At 42.2% G+C, this 13,551-nt stretch overlaps 1 protein-coding gene across 1 annotated transcript; it reads right to left on the reverse strand.

Moving 5' to 3' along the window:
* Positions 1 to 2,681: 2,681 nt before the first annotated feature.
* DENND10 (DENN domain containing 10) lies at positions 2,682 to 12,355 on the reverse strand. The gene is made up of 9 exons (XM_086900634.1): positions 12,199 to 12,355; positions 11,493 to 11,689; positions 10,313 to 10,392; positions 8,677 to 8,825; positions 8,382 to 8,493; positions 7,879 to 7,979; positions 6,695 to 6,802; positions 6,045 to 6,139; positions 2,682 to 5,386 (listed from the first exon to the last, which is right to left on the reverse strand). Exons 1-9 carry the CDS (start codon positions 12,242 to 12,244, stop codon positions 5,210 to 5,212), a joined length of 1,065 nt encoding a protein of 354 aa, XP_086756760.1. The 5' UTR covers positions 12,245 to 12,355; the 3' UTR covers positions 2,682 to 5,209.
* Positions 12,356 to 13,551: the final 1,196 nt, after the last annotated feature.

Genomic DNA, 13,551 nt, shown 5'->3' on the forward strand with positions numbered 1-13,551 from the left:
AGCAAAGGAAGGAAAAATAGCAGTCCTGGGCTCTTGCAAGAAGAGATCCCTGCTGTGCTTTTGGCACTGAACAAAAGCAGGAAGTTGGGGATTGAATTTAATTTCTTTGAGTTCTGCCTTTTTTGAGCCTTCCTCTAACAACTTACTGGAGGGAAAGGTCAGACAAGGGAATAGGAGAAAGGAGCAGCAGCACATCCTAAGGACCTGGAACTGGAGGGGAACATGCTGTAAAGCTGTTCCAGGAAGACCATATGGATACTGTCTGTAATTGGCAGAGTTTGCAGTACTCCACTGGAGAACTGTAGTGAATTTTTATAGGTAAAGGATTGTTTACACCTATTGAACTCTGCAGGCTCACTCAGCCTCTGTGGGTGATGTTCTTCAGAACATGGTAAAATGTCATTGGGGTCAAGAAAATAATTGTGTTGTGTCAGACCAAAGGGTCTGCTGAGCCAAATGTCATCTGCTCATGTTGGGAGGTTAGAACTAGATGATATTTAGGGTCACTTAAACCCCAAACCATTCCATTATTCTACCACAGGGTCAGGTGGAATAGGCTTAAGCCTCAGCCTGGCTCTCTAGGTGAAGTGTTTGTCTTCTTCCAAGCCTTTAATAGCAGAGGCACAGATAACATCCCGAGTGAAATTAGCTAAATATGTTTCTCCTATTTCAGTCACATACCAAGGGCAAATCTGAACGGGTCTGATTCCACTCTCCATAAACAGTAACTGGCACTACAGTGAAGACCTGCACCTCTCCCCACTCCTTTTTTAAACATAATTTAAGAATGGCTAAAGTAAATGCTAGTTACATGAACCACAGTGGGAACAAGTGAAAAAAACCCCAAACCTAAGAGTAGAGCAAAGCCAGCAAATAGAAGAGAATATATTGGTGAACTTTGGATTGTCATGGTAACTAGACAAGCTATAAATTCACTGGCAGCACACTTGGATGTTTTAAGCAAATTGATGTCATTACAACTCCATGAGTAAGGCTTCTGGAATAGGTCTGGTAATAGTTTCTGTTTTCACAGCTGCCCCTTCTCAAACTCCACCAGCTTCTTACTGAATTCTTGAGTTGAAATTTGCCATATTAAACTCAGCTCCTTCAGGATTATCAAATACCCGTTTCCCCAATGTTTCTATTGTCCTAACCAGAATTCTGCAGAAGAGGAGGGCAGGTGCCTGCCATTTATCAGTCTGGTCGATTCAGCCACTTCCCAAATCAGGGCAGGGAAAATACATTGCTAAAAGGGCCGTGGCATCCTCAGCCTTGAACCAGTCCTTGAGATGAGAACTGGCAGGACCAGACACCTGGTAGTCCAGAGGTACAAGTCAGGGAACAAGACTGGGACGAGCAGTGAAGCCTCACGTTTGTGGGACCTGGGAAGAGGAAGCCTTGCCCTTTGTAATGTGGGATAGATTAACCACATACCAGCCCAAGGCAGGTCTGTCTCCTGCCTTAGCTGGCTCTTGTATTAAGTGACAGTGCATTAGTGGTGGAACCAGTTTAAGTTGTGGTGAATGACAACAGATGGAAGCTTTCAGCTTCAAGGAAAACAGAAGTCTTAATACAGCACAAGATGCTGTGCCTCACCCACTCAGCTTCTCATCTTGAAATGTAGGAAAATCCAGTGAGGCTTTCAGGCTCCTTTCATGTAGCTTAAAAAAGTCAGCCACTCCCATGTTAAGAAATACTGAGATCAAAGCCTTTCTCAGCTGGAGCTGTGTCCTTGCTTTACCCCCAGGCCTGTAGCACAGCCATGCTGCTTTTCCCTTTTCCCCACATGCTGGGGTGGAGGAAGGAAGGATGAAGTCAGGGAGGGAGTCCTGCACTGCAGCTCCTTCCCTGTCAGACAGCAAACACCACGTGCTGCAGTGTCACTCGGGAAGGAGCTGCTCCCCAGGCTTTGGAGTGTCCTCCCATCCCACATCACTCAGCAGCTCCAAGGAATGACTTCACCTGCCCAGAGATGCTCTGACTCAAACTCCAGGAGCCAGCTGCCTGGGGAAGGGTGTAAGGCACGATGAGGCAGCTGGGAACTCCCTCCACTGAGTGTTATGGCTTGTTTTTTATCGAGGAATGCAGCTGCTTCAACTGACATCTCACACACCACGATTAACAAACCCTCAGCAGCCATTTCAGGAGCAGTCAGAGGCTAAATGCAGAAGCAGCCAGGACGTTTAAGAAGGATTCTGTCTCATGTCCCGTGTCAAGTTTTACAAATTTTCAGGTTACAAACCATTACACTGCTCTCCATTGAACATTTTCCCCTTCACACATTTGCCTGCAGGGGAAACAGGGCAGGGCAGCTCATACCAGGAACTAAAACCCCAGGGATGAAAGCAGTAAGTAACCCAATTTACTCAGCAAAATCTCAACTGCAGGGACTGAGTGTTAATCCTGCTCCCCTTTGCAAGCCTCTGCCCTGTTCACCACTCTTTACCTTCCATTTCTGCAAACATAATAGAGATATTATGGCACAGGAGCCATTCACCATTTTGTATTTCTCCAAGAACAGAAAGGTATGAATAAAAATTCCATTTTAAATGGCCTTTGCTTCTAGGAGGAAGAAAGGATGTCATCTGACTGCAGAAGAGCAACTGCACCCAGAGTCTGCCTGTGTGCCTCCTGGGGAAAGGGAAGTGAGAAAGAAGTAGAAATATTTTCCTGTCCAGACCTTGCATTTTTTTCTATTTTATTTTAAACATTTTTGAAAGGAAACAGTGTCAAAAGTCATTAAGAAAATGCAAGAACATTAAGACAATCCTTTGAACACACTGAAACTGAGGGGGGCCAATAAATCTTGTACAGTGCTGATAAAAATCAGCAATGACAGAAGTGTTTGAATATTTCCAACCTAAAGACCAAACCATAGCTCAATCCCAGTATTGCAAAACTAAAAGCTAAGGCCTGTGGCTCTATGGCCACAACTATTCAAGAAAAAATTTACATAAATTAAAGGGTAGACTGTTCAGGAATTTTTTAATAGGCATAAGCATGCTATGAGTCCAGTTCCTTAAGTGCAAAATTGTATTTCATCTGTGTTGCACAAACGTCAGGAGATCTAATACAACACTGAAATTTTCAACTGAAACATTTCCAGAACAGAAATCAAAGCAGGCATTCAAGGTTTAGTTTGCAGCTGAGCTCCTCTGCTTTGTGTGGTTGTCTCTAGATATGCTTTAAGGCAGTTTGTTAATAAGAAACAATGGGAATTTCTTCTCAGTTACACTCTGGTGTTAAGACAAGCTGGCTGAAGCAGATTCAGGTTTTCCTTGGTGAAAGAATTCCATTTCAGTGGACTTTAAAGTAGGTCCTGGATAGAATTTTCAGCACAGTTTTGCAGCTCTTCTAATCCGACTGTTTTATAGGTCCCAAAATAGAAGCAGCAATATTAAAGAACCATTAACAAAAACCATTAATGGGCAAATGGGGAAAAAAGCTGTGGAGCACTTACATGGAAACAAAGGCAGTTGCAATATTTTTCTCAGAAGTTAAAAAAAAAATTACATGCTACTGTGTTCAGACTTCAGACTAAGTTTAAAGCAGAATTTTAAACCCCTGAAAATAGGGGATTGTTCTGAAGCACTTTCATTTCCTGACTGTAATAACCACCCAATGTATACACAGATGCCACATTCCTTAATCACATTCTAAAATAGATTCCCTTAAGGTATCATACATAGCAAAAGGACACCTCTTTTTCCAACCAATATTGCTTGCACATAGTTATTGATAAGCTCTACCAGTTTCAGAATAGCAAACATCCAATTATTTAACAATATAAATATTGGTTACTAAAGTTTTAATCATAAGTATAAAATCTCTATGTAAAACCACATGCTACAACATATCTGTACAAAGGCCAGGAAAAAGGCTATTTTTTCTTTTAACAAAGTGCTACTGCAGAATTGACTGATTTGTTGTGGACGTTTCTGAACAAATACAGATTGTTTGGCTCAGAGCATTTCCTTACAGACTCTAAATTCTTCTCAGAAGATTGTAAAGCAGTTAGTTTCAGGCTGCTGTGTAAAAAAAAAACGAAACAACAAAAAAACTCCAAACCCACCCCCCCCCAAAAAAAAAAAAAATCAAAACCACTCTTGAGTTATGGCTGTGCAACCAAACAAGCAGGTAAATTTTAATTTTCTCTAAATTCTTTCTCAGTTTTCACTATGACTTCAGAAGTTCCCATCTAGATTTGATTTACACAGAGCACCATCAGACAGTACCTGTGTTACAGCTCCAGCCATTCACGAAGCTGCTGCTCTAGCTGTGGCAGCTGGCCATTTGAGCATTCCTGCTGCATAAGGCTTTGACTCATCTTTCTCTCACATGGATCAGGAATGAATGGCCAGGTCTCTTCTCAGATGAGAGCCCCAACAACTTCTTAAATGACTCCAGCTGTAAGGCAGCACTTGTCCACGACCCCCCTAGGAAGCCCCACTTCAAGCACAGTAATCCTGTGTCTTATCCCTCCATCAGAGAGATGGGATGGAGTGAAAGGCAGGAAACCTCTAAGGCAAGAGTCCAAAAGAGGTGCTCAACTCACACCTGAGCTTCAAAATATCCCTTCCTTTTCATACTAAGGCTGCCACATCAGATTTTCTCAGACATCCTTTATTCACACCTAGACACTTTCAAGTAGAAAGAGAGAACTTGTCCATTTATTTGGGATTTCCAGGTTATCAGGCAGTCCAGAGCAAGAGCAGCATCTGACAGGCTGACATCCCTGGAAGCCCAGCAGGAACACTCAGAGCAGCTGCATGTTCAGGGTGTCCCTGAACATGCAGAGATCAGCACAACCCAGCTGTGCTGGGTTCACAGCAGCCGTGTTCCAGACCCCAGGCAGACAAGTCAGAGCTGTCCAGCCTCTGAGATGTGCAGGACAAACAGACACTACACTGATATCTGCCACAGCCTGGACACACTGGCCTGTGCTACTTATACATCCATTCACTTTGTGGTGTGAAATACAGGAGCCATAGGTACACTTTTAATAGTTGGGGGGAGATAATAACACCAGGAATGTTCCCAAATATGTCTCCATATGTTCCCAGTCAAGCTCCAATATTCTGCATTACATCATGGTAACTAGGACATTGACTCACACCTTTAGTTTTTCACATAAAATACCAGGTATACCTATCTGGGTGGCAGAGACAGCTTTTTCAGAATTGGTCCATAACACTGCAGTGCATCAAAATCAGATTTTGAGCATTTGTTCAGCAGCTGCTAAATGAAAAAGAAAGTTTTCTGTGGCTGGTGGAAATCGCTTTTGTTTTAGGGCCTCAGCATTAAGGGTTGGTTTTTCATTGCCATCAGAAACTTCAGTAAGTGAGGCTAAAGTAGCCAAGATTTCTTTTGTCTTCAGAGAAATGTCCTTAAGGAACAGAAAAACAAACAACCATGAATATAGTATTATGTATTAAAAGGTTTTCATATACACTTAAAATAAAAAACAATCAATACAGAACAAAAAAAGGAAATAATGATAAATAGCTCATTTAAAATAAAAACCCCATTTATTTTAAGGTAACCTTGTAATAGTTCTTCAGCCTGCTCTCATGTCATATTGGATAAAGGATGCACAACCACTCCTCTCCTGACCCTACTGAGCTCTGTGACTAAGTCACTCAGTTGTGAAATGTCTAGTATTAGATGGGGGAGGGAGTGATAAAATGCCATCATCATAAAAATCAGCTTTTATAGCTAAGAAGCCATATTTAGCAGGACCTTTTCAAGGTATTGGTAATATTAATGACAAAGCATTGAGGAAAATCCATGCTTTGTGGAATAAAACTGGGAAATCAATCTTACAATCAATAGAATTTCTGAACTTTCTTCAGCAATGTAGTTACTCAAGAGAATATAAATCAAGTAAGTTATCCTCAAAAACCTGCATGATGAATAAAAATGCTCATTTTTAAAAAGGCAGAAGGTAGAAGAGACTGATTCTCAGTGACACTCTTCCTCCTACTCCCTCCTTCTGCCAAGATTTAGCAATAGAAGTTAATTAGATTTGAAAATAAAATATTAACCTTAATGACTTGGCTGTCTGATTTATCTGGATCTTCTGCAGATTGAACAATTAGTTGTCCGATTTCTTTGTGAAGTTTTCCCATTGTCATTGCCTCTGTGTAAGAAAAAAAACCCAAACCACACATAAAATCACCTTTTTTGTGACACCTAGAAATGCATATGAATAACACACCAAACTGAGGAATCTTTTCATGACTGCCATTTGTAATCTGTTGGTAAAGGCAATAATCTTCTATCAACAGCCAGTACCTCTGAAGCGGCCCAAAACAGTGATAAGGAGCAGCAAAATGATAAGCAACACACAAGGATTTCTTTCAAATAATGCCCAGTCGTCAAGTATTTAGTGATAAGTGTTTCTAAAAATTCATGTAATACCTCTCCATTCAGCTGGAAGTCTCTTCCATGTCTAATATGGATGTTAAGAAATCTCAGTTGTGCATTTGTTGGAAAACAAAGCACAGCTTTTCAAATTCCAACTTTAACCAGTCTTCCAGGGTGGCAATAAAATGAAGACAGAGATTTACATACTGACTTTTCAAAATCTGGATGGGAGAAGGATCAAGATTGTTTGACCTACAGGAAGGTTGAGCAATTACTGTCAACTCTGGAATAAAATGCCTCTAAATCCAAAATATAAACAGCAACCAACCTTTTACTACAGGTGAAACTGTAATTTCACTGTCTGCCAAATTCACATACACGTCATAGAGGTCTGATCTACTGCTCACTTCAGAGTCTGTAAATCCAGCGATGTAACCTAGAGCACGGAATTGAGCAAGATTAGGTTCTTCATAAATAAAATCAAAAATCACAGTCCTAAAGTCTGTTCTAACAGTATTTGACACAATACCCACTGGACCCAGGAGGTTGTTTTCTTGATACTATCATTCAACAAGTGTTCAGCTGATGTGTCATTTCCAAGGAGCTTAAAAATTGACTTCTAAAACTGCCTTGAGCATGGATTAACTGCTAACACTACAGCAATATCACCAAGTTACCAATCTGAAATTTTAAAACTGTCTTCCTACCTTCCTACCAAAATTACTCATTTGCAACTTTCTCATTACAAAAATCTCCACTCTGGGGCCTCTTGTCACAAAGTCAGTATTAGACTGGAACAGAGGAATAAACCCAGCAGAGTTTCTTATTTATAGCATGTCAGGTGAGCAAACTTGGAGCAGTTTTTCTCCATGGAAGATGCTTAGTGAGCTGTAGAAATGTTGAAGGTGAGTAGTCTTCCTGCTCATATTCTACATAAAGAAGCCTCTTAATGGCCACATGATGTGTCACAGTAACCTCTGCATAAAGCAAATGCCTGGATTATGCATTAAGCACTATGCACACACAGCACTGTGTCACACAGACCAAACTCCAACAGGTGAAGTTTACCTGTGCTTAGGAGCCTAAGATTTCACTGACATCAAAATAGAAGTCTGAGTCTTCAAAGTTAGGAATTATAAAAAAACATTCCATTACTAGTGATGTGTAGAAGCTGGGAAAAGTAGCTTATCTAAATGAGCTGCTTCTCTAAAACAGGAAGACTTTCAATCCCTACAATCAAAGCATCAAAAAAGTCTCAAGGCTGCTTTGCATCTGTGATTAGAGGCAGACTGATATGGATCCACCCAAAGCCAGCAGATTAACTAATTATCTTCCCACATACTTGTTTAGTTGGTTTGCCCTTTCCAGAGGAAATGATGTTTAACTTTGATCAGTAGCATTAATAGCAAAATAACCCTTTTTTCCCTCCAAAGTTCCCTGGTGCAGAACTTTGCAGCAACAGAAGCTGAAATTGAATTTTCCTGATATTTTTGATTAATATATTATCACTACCTGTACAAGCTTTTAAGGCTTCCAATTCCTCCTCATTTAGATGCACATATGAATGAAGAATTGACCAGTCTTGTCGATGCCACACTAAAGCAGGCAAAGTCCTGGGGAGATTATGGTGCAACTTGAGACACAGTGGATTTTTACTTACACTTACTAAAGCTACACAGTAAAAATTGCATGCCATGAAAAAGAACAATTATCACTAGGTCTCATTTGGGGGGGTATATGTATATATATATATATAGGTTATATATATTTATGTATATGAACTGTAGGGATTTCTGCTATCAGTGCAAGCAGAGTTTATCACTCATTCCACCATTAAATTTTTTTGAGTTGAGCCAACATACAGCTAAACCTTAAGAAGGATTCACCAGAATTTCTATAAACACGTTTAAGATAGATTTTTTTTCCCTTAAAATATGGATTTTTTTTTCTCAATGAAGGTTCCAAATTTGGTGGACTTCTAGGGGTGGGTGGGAAGGAAGGAACTGATAAAGTACCTGGTAAATTCCTGGATAGCTTCTATTCTAGGGTGGTACACTACAATTCTCTTCTTTAACATCAATGCAGTATATAAAATAACTGTTTCCATTCCAAACTGAGACACTATATCTAGAAAAGAAGGGAAATTATTTTCTAGAAGATACATATGCTGATATCATATTTTTGAAGAATCTTCATAATAACAGCACAGGTAACAGTGTCAGCACAGCTTACTTGAAGCATACATGAAAACAAGATTGTATTTTAGGCTGTAAGCAAGAAATCAGAACAGAGACTCTGGCAGAGATTAACCTTTGATGGAGCCAGCAAGGTAAGCCTTCCGAGCATCAAAGTCCTTGCTGAGGAAGGATCCATTCTCCTCACTTTGGCAGATGCCCTTTGTAAGGACTGCAATGTAACTCTCCATCATTTTAACTGGACTTCCATGCTTCAAGTAGATTCTGTGTGAAAAGGAGAGAATCTGGTATTTTAACTGCATCAGTGCACCAATATATATATGAAAAATTAAAAATCAGTATCCCAAATAGCAATATTGTTGGCAATAATTCTTATTCTGGACACTTGGCTGAGGTTTTAAATACTAAGCTAGAAATCTTCCAACATGCACACGAACATGTCTGTCTTAGAATTTAAAATAACCCTATTTTTATTTATTTCAGCTTTCTGTTTTATGAATGAAGCAACACAGACTAAGATAGAAACACACCCCAAAGGTGTAGGCAGGTGTCCAGACAAAGGATTCTTTGCAGACTTGGAAGGTGTCTGCTTAATGAAAAAGCAACTACCACAGTAACTCCTGTTATTACAAGCACACTATGACTACATAGCTTTTAATCTTTTATCCAGGTATCTTTTGCCATTCTTCTGTACTCTTTGCTAAATGATGAAAGAAAAAATATAAACATGTCCTTGATACTCATTAAAAACCCAAAACTACACAGAAGAAGCATGCAGAGAACCCACGCACTGTCAGCTGTCTTCCAGGAAGCAGAGAGACACTGTAACCTATTTTACAGGTTAAGATATTTCAGGAATAGCACTGAAGCTGTCAACTACACATTTTCCATGTCAGCTATAGCACAAAGCTACATCACATTTGAAACTCAATTATTATCATGCTTAGAAGAATCGATTCTAGATTTGAAAGGAAGTATTAGCTGGTAAATCAGCAGAAATGTGATCCACAGTGAATCTAAGTATTTCATCCATCATATCTCAGTCTTTCAGTGCCCTGCAGAATTGGTAAGCCTGAAGACATTCCCAAGTCTGCATTACATATAGTAAGTCCCAAGAGCACAGTAACCTCAGAATTGTATCTAATTAGCTGCAAAATCTCAGGGAATACTCTTGGTATCAGGAACTGGGACTGAACTAACTCAGAATTTGAAGGAAAAGCAAAATAAGAAGCAAAGAGGGAGCATGAGAATGGGGACATGAACGGAAGTGAGTAAAAAGGGCAAGAAAATGAGGTTTTCTGGTTGGAAGAGGGCTCTCACTTCCCTACAGGAAAAGCAAAACCATCCCTGGGTGCTGTGCTTAGCTCAGAGCAGCTGCACGCAGCATCTATCAAGATGTTGTGTAAGTCATTCACCATACACATCTTTGAGTCAGTCTTTGAGTCCAGCACTGACATCTTCCCAAACATTTACAATTTTTAAAAATACATTCTCAGAGAAAATGAGTGTGAGGTGGTGGTGGTATGTGTCTGGTGAGGACACACATTAAAACTCAATGAACATCTGACACTCACCCAACACTTTCTGTATACAACAAGCTCAAATCAAGGATTTTTATCATCTGATTTCATTTGTAGGACTGAGTTTCCAGCAATTTGTTTGAACAAACACAACACAATGAATTCAACCTTTTGCTTTGGCAAGATCTAAGCACACACACAGCAGTACCTAAGGCCAGCTTTTATACAGACCTACAGAGGATCCTGGTGAAGGCTGCATACTTCTCTGGGTTGAAGTCTTGGGCAGTCAGCACAATGGAGAAGTGGGTCACCTGCACATGACACAGGCACAGAAACACACAGAGCTCAGCTAATGACCCCACACAAACAGTGTCACTTTATTTCAAGGATCCAAGTTCCTAACTGCAGGAGTGGCCTGGACAGAGGATTTGTGATGTGACTCAGCTCTACTACAGACTATCTTTTGCTTAACCTACAAACAAGAGTTGCTTTCCTCTAATCTCATGAAGTTATTAAAAAACAGACATTTTTCTTCCCCACAGCAGGGAGGAAACTTCCAGAATTTGTTGCCAGAGGAGGCTGCGGAAGCAGACAGCATTGACATATTTAGAAAGAGACTGGAAAAAATACACAGATAACTGGCCCACAAGCAGAACAGCTCTAACTTCCTCAATCAAATGATTGTGTGCTGGGACAGTACAAGACTGAAAGTCTGCAGACAACAACCTGGCTCATGTGTCCTCATGAAAGAGCATCTCCCACTGCAACTGTTGAAGACAGCACTGTGACATTTAATTTTATTTTACTTCATAGGAAATATAAACTTGGACTGAGGAAAGGCAAGCAACATTCTGCTGTGGACATACAAAATTACCACATTATCTTCCTACTTAACAACATAGCATGAAACATGAAAACTGAACAGACTTAACCGACAGTTTAATGATTTCATAACAGGAAAAAGATAGAAGATACAACTGTATTTGCTGTCTTCCAGTAATCAACGCAGTAGAAAAGGAAGTTCCTACACAACTCTATCATTTGGGGAAAAAAGGCAGCAGGTTCTATAGGAACAAGATTCTGAGCACTATGAAACAAACTTTGTAGAGAGAAAAAATGCTGAACTTGAAATGCAAATTAACTACAAACAGCAGCATGAAATAGCATTTGTATGTAAACACAAAGAACTGTGTAATGAATATCTCAATCATTCTGCAATTCCATGTCTTGGTGACAAACGAAACATAGACCAGCTGGACACCTGGACAAAGCTGTATCTGTGAGCACACAACACCTTGAATCCCTTCTCTTCCTCACATTTCTCTCCATGGGAAAAGACTGCTGTAACCCACAGAGGAAGCTCTGCAGAAGCCCTCCCTGCATTCTACTGAGAGACCCTGCCAGGTCATACCTTTTTCAAAGCTGGAGAATCTTGAACTTCTACCGTTGTGATGTAGAACCAAGACCTTTTATACTGGCCAAACACAAACGTATGGAGCAATTTGTTTTCATCTGTAAGGCAACACTTTCGAAGCAACAGAGTCCTCAGTTCAGCTGTTACGGACGGATAACACCAAACCCACAAAGCATCTCCGTTGGTGTCTTTTTCTATGGTGGAAAGATGTTCACTGTGAGAATGCCAAACAGCAGCAAGGAAGTAAATTGATGGGTTAATCAGGTTTGTTTCCTGGAATCAGATTAAAATTCCACCTTACTCTAACCCTAGACATCCAGTTCTGCCACTGCAGTTTAAGCCTTAAGGCAGGAATTCTGATACGAATTTTATTTTTAAAATATTAATACACCTCCATTCTTGACCTGCTTCACGAGGTCAAAGAAACACCAAGTTTGAATGCACATTCAACACGAGCACGGTATTGAGGAACAAGCACACGGACCAGCTTATTTATGATTTTCCCTAGTTCTGATTTCGCAACACAAACCTCGGAAGCCGCGAATTTCAGACACTTCGGCCGAGTTGTGCACGGCTTAGCTCTGCAACAGGCAGAGCCGGCACCCCCGGCACCGCCCGGGCCCGCGGCCTCAGCCCGCCGGGCCCCGGTACCGCCCCGGGCCCCGGTACCGCCCCGGCCCGGTCCGGCTCCCCCGGCCCTCACCGATCAGCCCCACGGCCCGTAGCAGCTGCGCCTCCGGCTCTGCCATCTTCACTCCGCCGCCTTCCGCCCGCCCGGCCCCGCTCCGCCCGCCGGGGCCCGCCCGGCCCTCACGGCGCCGCTCCGCCCGGCCGGCCGGGCCCGCCCCCCCGCCATTTACTGAGCGCTCCCGGCGCCTTCTTCCTCCGGGACCCGCCCGCCAGTTCTCCGGCGGCAACGCGGAAAACGGAGAAAACGCTGTGGGAAAAACGTGTCTTTTCTGTTGTGTGCGTCACAGAATGACAGCACAGTTCAGGCTGGAAGGACCATGGAGCTCAGCCGGCGCTCAAGCAGGTCCCCAGAGCATGGTACTCAGGAGCGTGTCCAGACGGCTTTTGGGCATCTCCAGTGAGGGAGACTGCGGACCCTCCGTGGGCAGTGTCCCAGTGAGTGATTACTGCAAAATATAGTTCTTCCTCGTATACAGGTGGAATTCCGTGTGTGTGCCTGTTGCCTCCTGTCCTATTGCTGGACACCACCGAGCAGAGCCTGGTCCATCCTCTGACACCTCCCTTCAGATAATGACAGACATGGATGAGATCCCTGCTCAGTTGTCTCCTCTCCAGGCTGAACAGGCCCAGCTCTCTCAGCCTTTCCCCAAAGCTGAGGAGCTCCAGCGCCTTCATCATCTCTGCAGCCCTCTGTAAGTCACGGGGCAGAGTTCATGGGAAATGTTACACAAAAGGAGGGTGGCCCTGCTGGCAACCACCTCCTGAAGTCAGGGCCAGGAGCTGTACCCTGAGTAACCCAAAAACAGAGACATCCCTGTGTTTCTACACAGCCTGGATAAAGGCTGGCTTGTGCCCAAGTGGGGACTGGGTGGTGTGAGGAACTCATGGAAGAAGAACAGCTATTCCTGAGTAACTCCATGCATCAGCGAGTTCATTGAGAATGTAAGGATCTCATTTGCAAGTTTGGATGAACAGTGGCACCTGAACGTTGGACTCCATGATCTTAAGGGCCTTTTCCAACCTAAATGATTCTAGGAATACCATGACACTGATTAGAAGAAACTTCTGAAATAACTGGGATTAACAGAGGAGCATCAGAAGCTGCTAAAAAACGTGAAGTTCTGAGAGACCTGGCTAGGGAACACCCTAAGGGGAAGCCTGCCATATGATTTTCATCAAGTCATGAAGCATACACACTAAATATACTCAACTACCACATAGGAAGAGACGTGACAAGACAGATAAAAGCTGCTCCGGATACAAAATCATCTTGATCCCAGCCTGGAGGGCTTTCATGAACTGCAGAGATCCAAAACCATGGAGTGGGCTGTGCAATAGCAAATCCAGCAATAAGTACCAGGCAGGG

Source organism: Cyanistes caeruleus, chromosome 8, assembly GCF_971803275.1.
Source record: "Cyanistes caeruleus chromosome 8, bCyaCae1.hap1.1, whole genome shotgun sequence".
Taxonomy (NCBI): Eukaryota; Metazoa; Chordata; class Aves; order Passeriformes; family Paridae; genus Cyanistes; species Cyanistes caeruleus.

Bases quoted from the DNA above. Each gene is read 5' to 3' on its own strand.
- DENND10 (XM_086900634.1), bottom strand. From the start codon at position 12,244: ATGGCAGAGCCGGAGGCGCAGCTGCTACGGGCCGTGGGGCTGATCG. The intron at 11,690-12,198 runs GTGAGGGCCGGG...TTTCCACCATAG, and splicing joins ACGGGCCGTGGGGCTGATCG to AAAAAGACACCAACGGAGAT. The intron at 8,494-8,676 runs GTTAATCTCTGC...CTTCTTTTCTAG, and splicing joins CCTTGCTGGCTCCATCAAAG to ATATAGTGTCTCAGTTTGGA.